The 10,249-nt window shown below is 40.8% G+C and overlaps 1 protein-coding gene across 1 annotated transcript; it reads left to right on the top strand.

Annotated features, from left to right (window-relative positions):
* The first annotated feature begins 1,575 nt into the window (after window positions 1-1,575).
* STEAP1 (STEAP family member 1) lies at window positions 1,576-10,249 on the top strand. The gene is made up of 5 exons (XM_061346063.1): window positions 1,576-1,602; window positions 4,130-4,234; window positions 5,719-6,231; window positions 7,691-7,855; window positions 9,640-10,249. The coding sequence occupies exons 1-5, from the start codon at window positions 1,591-1,593 to the stop codon at window positions 9,889-9,891; spliced, it is 1,047 nt and encodes a 348-aa protein (XP_061202047.1). The 5' UTR covers window positions 1,576-1,590; the 3' UTR covers window positions 9,892-10,249.

Raw genomic sequence — 10,249 nt, 5'->3', positions numbered from 1 at the left:
CTACTTAACATCTACTGAGAAGGAGGAAAAAATATATTCACAAGATACAAAGAGATGGAACTTGGCATCATTTCTGTGAAGACAACCTGAGGAAAACACAATGAGCCCTGCGTGAGGAAATAAAAACATTTCAGACGGACTGTCCATGTTTTCTGCAGTGTCAGCCACCAAACATCAAAACAGCCACTAGACCAGAGCTCCCACAAGATGTATAATGATAGTTCATTCTACTGTGTGACTGAACTTGCAGGAGACAAGGGGAGGCAGAGCATCTCGGCGCCTCTTATTCTTTCGGCTCCTCTTCTTCCTTCACCTCCTCTTCCTCCTTCCCCACCTTCTGCGGGGCGGAGAGGGCGCAGGTGAACGCGCCCTTTGTCCAGCCGAGGCCGCAGCAGATCTACAGCTGGGCTTTTCTTGGGGCGGCCGCCCGGGCACCTCGGGGTCTCCCCTCCGGCACCGCCGTTCCGCGCCCCAATATGCCCACAGCTGCCGCAGCTCGGGACACAGGACGAGACCCCCGGAAGGCGGGGCCGGGAGGGGAGGTGCAGGCTGCGGCCAGGCCCCCGCTCCGCTCCCCTCCCCTCCCCTCCTCAGGGTCCGGCAGGCTCTCCGCCGCTGACCTGAGCCCGCCTCCCCCGACAGAGCCGCGCCGAGTCCGAGCACCGGCGCCCGCACCGCCGCAGCCAGGGGCTGCCCCCCTGCCAAGCCGAGCCGAAGTCCGACACCGCCGCCTGCCCCCGCGGGAGGAACTTGGGCCTCCCACAGGGAGGAGGCTGCGGGACGAGGTGCGTGAGCCCCGGGGCAAGGGGAAACGGGGAGCGGCCGTTGGCGGAGCCTCTGGGGAGGTGTCCAAGCGCGCCCGCGTGGCCGGGTTCCGGAGCGGAGCCCCGCCCGACCCGCGGCTGTCGGGACCGGACGGGACAGGACGGGTCCCTCTACCGGGCTCAGGCTCGGGCTCGGGCTCGGGCTCGGGCTCCTCTGCGGAGCGGCTCTCAGCGCCGGGCGTCGGGCTGGGCAGCCCACCCGGCCCTGCCCCGGCGGCTGTGACCGAGGAGGACCGGTGAGCGACGCGCTCCTGCTCCCATCCCCCCGGCCTTTCATTAGGTTTTCCACAGAGCTCAGCAGAATTCCTGAAGAGTAAGTTAAGGGTAAGTTATTTTCTCCTGCGCTGAGTGCTTACACCGTCCTGCGCGGTGCGGCTGGCACTGCAGGAGCGAGGCAGCTATCCCTAACGCTCCCACCTTGTCATGTTCAAATAGCGCCAAAGGAGAGAGATGTCGGCCCTGTCCCATGCCTCTGCCAACACCTCATCCACATTATAATAGCCTATTTGTTTTGCCCATTTGTCTTTTTTTCAGGGTGCCAGCCCTGAAACTCTTTACTAGAGAAAACCTCTCATTGACTTCGGGTGAGATTTTCCCCGGGGTGATGTCTGCACAGTATGAGTACTTGTTGGCTCAGCCTTATAAAGAGCCTGTTTTCTTGGTACAAAATGCAGTAGTGTACTCACAGTGTTGGGAAATCGGCTTCCTGTAGCTCAGCATCCCCATCCTCAGCTGCCTCCCAGAGCAGAAGGGGTGTGCACTGGGAATGGACATTAGTGCAACTGTTGTCTTTCATAACAGTTATGACTTAGGCAGGGCTACAAATGACGAGTTTTTGTCTTCCACAGAACTCCTAAATTTCTTTCTTAAGAAGTATTCCAAAAAGATGCATGCTGTAGATGACTCCTTTCTGACAATTCATAGGACAATGTATAGTGGAATTCTAAGTGAGTTGTACTTAAGAGTTTCCAAGGCTGTTACTGTGCTTTGTTACTGGGCCTACTCAAGAAATAATTTTGTGTTGAAACTGGTATCAGAAGCCAAGGGGACTTTGTCATTTGACACCTATGTTTCCTTCATGCGGTCGCTTGGCTGTAGCCCGTATTTCCATGGATGAGCACATGCATTAATTTTTTACACATATTTCTTCTTTTTTTTTTTCATTTTGTCTTCTGCTGCATAAACCATTAATGCTGTATTTAACATGGTATTAAGCACTGTTTCCCCAAATAACCATTAAAAATCAGCATTTAGGATCAGCAGCTGGCCTTCCAGCTCATGCGTATTTTGTTTTTCATCATGGTACATCTTCATCAATACAAACCTTTGCCTGAAAACCATTACTGGGTTCTTCATTTCTAAATTTTCTAAATTAGGAATGATAGCAGATGAGAATCAAGTGAGTCAAGCTCTTCCACACAGAGCTTCCCAATCCAAATATGCTTTTGGACCCCCAAGACAGTGTGGGGGTCAGAAGAGGAAAGTTATTTCAGCGACTGGTATCACCGTGTAAGCTCACATAGACTGGGGATATTAACAGTTGAAAGCTCAGTGGAGATCAGTAAAGAAAAAAACAAAATAAAAATGAAATAGCAGAAAAGACCCAAGCCACAAACTGTTTTAACAATTCTAAGAAGTCAGTCTCATTATCTAAAAGAATAAAAAGGCAGTCTGTAACTTTGTCCTTTTATTAAAAACCATTATACTGCAAAAATCAGAGGGTAGGCCCCAAAAAGAGTAAAGAGTATGACTGCCCTTCATATAATGTGTTCTTTTAAAAGTAGATCTGGAGCTCGTCCTATTTGTTGCTCGTTTTTTCCAGGTAGGTACGTTATATTGAGTTCTGTTGGCATTGCCATTGTAACAGGTAGACATACAGCATATTGAAACATACAGAAGTTGAAATTCTTAACTAATCAGGGGACTGCATGAGCTGAAGTTTTATGAAGATATCTGATAGCTTGAAAGTTCTGATAAAATCACTGGGACTAGCCATAGGAATAGCAGGGAAAAATAGAAATGTGCCTTCTTCAGCCCATGCTTTCTGTGTGCAGGATACACAAAACATTCATTAGCTGGTGTAGGGAAGGGTTAATAGCCTGACCTTCAGACAGAAGCTCTTGTTGACCCTACTCTGCAGCACTTGGCTGAAAGGTTATGCCCAAAGGTAGAACTTGCTAGCAGGAGGGAAAAACCCAAAGTGAAATACTTAGGAAAATAATACTTTGGCTTCAGGAGTCTGGTGGCCTGGCAGAAAGCAAACCCTCATAGCAGACAGTATGAGGCTGTAGGACTTACCCACTGAAGAACCAGACACAGTAAGAAAAGGTCAGCTGTCAAAGTCTGATTTGTCCATACAATTTCCCAAAAGGTTTATGAATATAAAAGAATGAGTTGTTAGCAAAACAGTTTCCTATCCAGTAATTCAGCTGTTCAGTATGAAGGTACCTGCAAGAGCTACTTTGTCACTGCTTTAAAGGTAGCCACAGAAAATCAGGCTGTAGTATGGCACCCAGAGCTTCCAGTGGTGCGGTGCTAGCACCTCTCCTCCTGCAGTGTGCAACAGTGGGATGCACACATGGGACCCTGATGCAGGGGCCTTGCAGTTCTCATTGTTACTTTACAGCCTTCAAGATATTGTCTTTCCTGCTATCCTAGGATGGATTTTCAGAAACATCCATCAGTTTATCTATTCTCCCTCATTTATTTATTTTTTTTTTTCCCCTGGCTTCTGATTTCTTGTAATCCTCAATAGCTTAGAACCATTTCTGCTGGTACTTGTGGGTGATGAGTACTGCCAGTATACCTTGAAACAGCATGAGCAAAGCTCCAGCTGGAATTTCCTGACAGTCTTGAAGGAAGAATATACCTCTAAAGCTGCTGAGTGACTGTCAGGTAGACCAATCCTAAAACCTAAAAAATATTAGGAACAACACATTTGCATGGGCTTCTTGGGTCAACAAGTCTCATGAACTTTCCAAAAATCCATCTTCATAACATTTTACATTTTATTTCTGTAAGCTGTTTCACACTTATTTGCTATCACTTAAAAGCTTTCAGCCTGAGTTAATGCCTTCATTCCACTGGTGACATGGGCATTTAGCTTAAATATTATTTTTCATCGATGATTTTGTTCTGAAAAAATAAGCAAGCTTTTCTGTTATCTTTTCAGAAGACAGATTATCACACCTTCTCCTGTATATGGGTGGAGGAGAGGGAAGAAAACAGTTGAAGGGAAAATAGGCCCCAAAGTTCAAGATCAGGGCTTTTCAAAACCTGTTTTACATTCTGTGTTTGCTTTGCAGGGAATTTCTGTAATGGAGAAGCAGCAAAGTGATAAACATGCCATTGATCAGAATGCAAGTCAGAACATCATGCCGAGAAGAAATACAGGAAACTTTGGCAACTTGGTAATGTTTCTGTAAAAAAAAAAAAGTAAATAAATTATAAAAAAAAAGGTAAAAAGAAAAAAAAACTGGGTAAAAGTTTAAAAAACTGCGAAAACAGATGAAGTTCTGTAAAAAAAGCAGCTCCGATGTCACCCAGAATATTGCAATCTTTCATGTGATTTTGTCCGTCAAGGTTACCTCGTCTCCAACTGGGATTTTTGCAAGATAGCAATGCACATTTTTTTATCTTTCTGCTAAAACAAAACACCTTTCTCCAAAAATGAACACAAGATTCACAGCTACGTAGCCTTACCTTATTTACAAGCAGTAACTTGTTTAAATTGACCCCGTGATCAGCTTCAGTATGATATCTGATTCTTGAGCATAAAGACAGATAACATTGCTGAGATAGGAAGATCTCTTGTATCTTAAAAGGATGCTAATTTACAACTTCCAAGCTACTTGTCCTTTTCAAAACGGACAGTGCCATTTCACTTCTGGAGGTCTGGACATCTGCTACATTAGCCATTCTAAAGTTGAGCCATTGCATCATTAGTTCAGTTTTACTTCAAATTTCACAAGAATGTTAAAGGACTTACCTGTTTATTACCTAATGTTATCAGTTCTCCACCCCTGGTCAGCTCTCTGATGCATCAAGTGCAATGTCCTACTGTTGATACACGTGTTTTCATTTTGTATGTACAGTGGTCATATACCTCTTCCATGAATCTTTAATCTTTTATGTATCTTTTATCACCATGTAATACAGTTTATCATATTACTCCAAAATTTTGTACTAGTTTAGCCCCTTCTGAAGTCCATGATAATTCTGCCAAGATCCGTGAGACTACAATCAAGGCATGCTTATTTGGCAGCAGAAAAATCAACTTTTTAAACTGAAGTGACTCAGTTTCACAAGGTTTCATAAAAATTAAGAAGACTTTGTGAAGGAGAGGAAGAAGACCATAGGACTTGATGCTAGGGCTGACCAATGTGCAGCTTGCCTAATATGCTGGATCCCAAATATTTCTATTTATATCTGTATTCCCCAATTAAATGTCATGAAAATAGCAGTGACTGGATGAAATATTTTAATGTCTTGATCTTGATGCTGTTATTTTGCATATTTGGGCTACATCATTAAGTCTGTAGCTAAAATTTGACATTTGAAATCTGTAGCTCATATAAGAAGCTGTAATGATGCTTCACATAATGTAATCCATCTTCCCTTGTGGTGTAGTTAACTTCTTGAAAACTAAAATTTATTTTGAAATGACCACAGATAATGAATGAAGAATGAGAAATCTATATTAAAAGTGCCTGGCTTAACTCCTGACTATGTTTTAAAATGCTGTGTTTTCAAACTACCTTGTTTATAATAGTGTGTATGTTTTGTATATGGTTTCAGTGCAGTACAGTGTAAAAGCCACAATGGCAATATTGCCATTAGTGAAGTTTCAAACTTCTCTTGAACTCACTTGGTATTTCCTTTCTGTCCTTTCCAGAATGTGGATATGCAAGTCACCAATCCATCAGAAGCAGCTGCACTTTTTAATTTACATCGAGCACACCATTTTAGTGAGTTTGAACATTCTTCAGAACAACACTGCAAGCAGGATCTGTTCCCCAAGTGGCACTTACCAATGAAGATAGCATGCGTGCTCTCATTATTAACATTTATTTACACTTCTATGAGAGATGTCATATATCCTTTTATAACCAAAAAGGAAAACGTTTTCTATAAAATTCCAATCCTTGTCATAAACAAAGTTTTACCAGTGGTTTCAATTACCCTTTTAGCACTAGTATATTTACCAGGAATATTAGCTGCTGGTTTCCAGTTGTACTTTGGCACCAAGTATAAAAGGTTTCCTCAGTGGCTGGATAGATGGATGTTATCAAGAAAGCAATTTGGACTTCTCAGTTTTTTCTTCGCTACAATGCACGCCTGCTATAGCCTATGCTATCCAATGAGAAGATCATACAGATACAAGTTGCTGAACTGGGCATTCCAGCAGGTATGATGAATATGCAAACAGAATTATTCAGAAAAAAAAATGTATTCAGAAAATCCTTGGTTTGATTATTCAAGCAAATCTGGATGGTGGGAAAAATGTTTTCACTGCCTTCCTTTGATTTTTGAAGCAGATCCCTACAGAGCACTAAGGGATGGAGCAGGACCTAGTTGTTAAAGCATGTAATAGAGAGTCAAAGTGAACACAGCTGTGCCAGTGTGTGTTATATAAGTCATTTTCTTCATTTGGGATTTTTTATCTCTGCAATATGTACATAATTATACCTGCCTCACAGGAACATATAAGTCTTTGGCACACTATTAGTGTGGATTAACCTTCTCTGCCCAGGTGGAATCTATCTACAAAAATTAAGCATGTACTATTTTTAGACATCTTCTTTCTAACATGAATTAGCCAACAGTGAAGGAGGGCTGAGCTAAATCACAATAATCTGTATTTGCCACAAACTAAATTTGTGAACACTGATGGCTCCACAATTGGGATGATGCACACTAACTTGTTAAAAGATAGAATTTCAATCATGCTTCTGAGTCGTGGAGAATAATTGGCTTCCAAATCTCTCCAAGATCTTCTGTGACTAGAGAGTTCCTAATACTTGCATGTGATGTTGAGTGCAAGGACTACTCACATATAAGGTATAGACTGCAAATGTATGTTTTATTACCCCCAAAGCCTAATCTAGAGTTTTATTTAAAGGTACAGTATGATGTTATGAATTCTGTAAACAGTTGAACCTGTTGAAAACTGAAATCAGCTTTACTGGTAATCTGATTACCAGAAATTTAATTGAAATTCCAGTCTTCAAGATGAAGAAGTTATCATATTTGGGGCATATTACACCATGGTGAGAACTAGCAGCATCAAAGGGCTGTTGCAAGTGGTCATAAATAAGAGAAGCTTTAACACCAGTTTATTAAAATCACAACCTTTTCATTCATACCAGCTGTTGTATTCAGTGAAGTTGAATGTACCAAGTTGTTAAGTTGTTTTTAAACAAATAGAGCTAAACAACTATCTTGGCAGGATACCATCATTAAGAATGCCTGCTGAATTAGCTCCCTAAAATAGTGCTATTAATATATTTCCTGTTGTTATAAGCTCTCAGATATGGTATTTAGTCATAGACAAAATTTTTTTGTCAAAGAGTAAGATTTCTCCTGCTGTGAAGGAAGGCTAACAGGTCTCAGAACCAGTCTCTCATAGACCAAGACACTGATGAAGTCTAAATTCTTCTAATTTAAAGTCCAACTTTGCTTTGCACATAACTGCAGTGGAGACTGTCATCAGAAGTAAATAACAGTTACATTCAGAAACATTCAAGCAAACAAAAATATCAAGTTTCTTGGCTTATTTCCTGAATATTATGGTGAAAACAGGTGTATTTCATACAAACAGAAGAGTATGCCAGTGTTTCATGTTAAATATGGTGTTTGTTTGGCAGGTAAAACAAAAAAAAGAAAATGCCTGGATTGAACATGATGTTTGGAGAATGGAGATTTATGTGTCTCTAGGAATTCTGGGACTTGCTTTGCTGGCCTTGTTGGCAATAACATCAATTCCATCTGTCAGTCACTCTTTGACCTGGAGAGAATTCCACTACATTCAGGTATGCATAAATGTCATTACTGCATGTCATTAGTCCTCACTTGTAGGACTGCATGTTATCAGCTAAGATCATTAGGAGTTAGAAATATCAAACACAGAGAAGTTAGAGAAATCAACCTAAGAGTTTGTTTCGTACTCTGTCAGTTGCTTTGCAAGAAATGTTTATTTCATCTGTTACTTTGTCAGGAGAAAAGACTGTCAGGTTCAGGGTATAAAATGGGAAGAAAGACAACTCCAAACCACTTCTTTGCTCCTCTGCCTTTGTGATGAGCAGCAGTTGTCCCTTCAGGACGTATTCTTAGGTCAAAGACCTCTGGTGCTGAAGGCACTTAAGTCACCTTCTAGGTATCTTATATTTCAGGAAGGCCCTGTGTCCTGCTGAATTGGAAGTAGGTGGTATTGAACCAGCCAGTGCTGTTCCTATATACCACAGTGCATAAGGAGAAATACTTCTTGCTCCCTTGGAGCTACCTTGGCAATTCTTTACTGTCTGAGCAGTACCAGGTGACTGGAAAGTCCAGAGGAAGACTTCTGCCCAATAATATAGGCAAAGATTTTCCATTAGCTTCATAGCCCCCACCAAAAGGTATATCCTGAAAAGGAAACATCTTAGAACAGATATATAATCAAATGCAGCCAGTCCTTAGTTCGCTACAGATGTGCTTGTTTTGTTCACCTAAGTATCTCATTTTCTCCTAGTTATCCTGTATCATACACAGTAATAATAAGGGGTGGTTCTGCTGGCATCAGTATGGTGACACTAAAGTTAAGCAAGTGTTGAATTAGGGCCCTGAACACCAAAATCTTAAAATTCAATGACTTAATAAGTACCTGACATTTGAAAATTTGATCTGAATTTGAAAAGTAGCTCTGAAATATGCATCTTCCCGCAATTACTGATCTGAGATTTTGCCCACTCTGTGGAGTACGTCGTTTGTAAGAAAAGTTTTCAGCTCTACAGAGAATATATATGGACAGGTCTAGAAGAGAGCCTCTGAATGCGTGACTGCTTTCAGAACAAAATTAACATGGTGAAGAAACCCAGAAGAGTAATACTACTATGTTAGATTTGTTTATAAACAAATAAACTTATGCTCGAAAATCAGATTCTGCAGATTTAGCAGTTGGAAAGGCAGTGTTTGTCTTCACTAGTAGGTAATTCCATTCTTCCAACAATATCAAGATTCTTACACAGCAAGAATCTCAAAATTACTAGTAACTCTAGCATAAAACATCCTTTACACCTGTATTTAGTAGACATCCTAAGCCAAATTTTTCATTATAATGGAATGAAAAACTTCAGTTTCCTGTAGTTGTGCAATGGCTTTTGTCACAGTACTGTACTCACTACAGCTTCTGATATTAATTGACCTTAAAGTTTTTCTTTGTAAATAATTGATAACCATTTATAAATCTGCTTTTGAACTCACAATAATTTATCAAAGAAATAAAGTAATTTGGGATACAGTTGACATCTACAAATTGAGGTATTGAGAACTGACCCTTTTCAGGAATAGCCTGTAATCTGTAATCTCTTCTGTGTATTAGCAAAGTATAATAGCAGTGCATGAAATATGTGCCTCATCTGTTTACTCTTACAGTGGCATAGAGGGGTATAGTTGGATTCTTGAATTATAGTTCTTAAATTTTAGTTTAAAGCCAATAGTCTCTTTTCTTTGACTTAGGTGTGTTGGTTGAGGTCCCTCCTGATTTCCGTGTTTGCTTAACAAAGTACTTTTTTTGCCAAGTTAGAAAGAAAGCTTACTATTTTCTTTCTCTTTTCAGAGCAAGATGGGATATTTAGCTCTGCTGCTATGCACTGTTCACGCACTGGTGTTTGCCTGGAATAAGTGGGTTGATGTTAATCAATTTATTTGGTATACACCACCTTCATTTATGGTAGCAGTTTTACTTCCTATTGTAGTTCTGCTTTGCAAATGCATACTACTCCTCCCATGTTTTAGGAAAAAGATAAAAAAGATCAGATGCGGTTGGGAAGATCAAACCAATCAAACCAGTGTAACTTCCAGACTGTAGCTTAAATATGGACATTTCCTTTTCATGTATGAAAATCTGCTCAAGGCCATGAAATGTTCACCCGCAAGCTCTGTTTTCACATTTTCCATAGACGTTTCTTTCTCACTTTTCATTTCAGCTTCAGGAGTATGGAATACTTGATGCAGTTCGAACTTTTTCTAAGACAAAAAGTGGAAACATTCATTTTACACTCTATTCATTGTTATGGTATCTGTTCATCTATTTCTTCTGACTCACTCCTTGTAAAATCCAAGGCCTTCATTGTTGCAATACTAATTCTTTCAAAGACAAAAGCAATCATAAAGCATTGTTACAGATGACCACAGAAAGTCAATAAATTATTACACCACAAAACCCA

This window comes from Neopsephotus bourkii, unplaced genomic scaffold (assembly GCF_033783945.1).
Source record: "Neopsephotus bourkii isolate Nb327-2 ecotype Australia unplaced genomic scaffold, CSIRO-AGI_Nbou_v1 NB_257, whole genome shotgun sequence".
NCBI classification, from domain to species: Eukaryota; Metazoa; Chordata; class Aves; order Psittaciformes; family Psittacidae; genus Neopsephotus; species Neopsephotus bourkii.
This window is presented reverse-complemented; position numbering and strand designations above follow the sequence as displayed.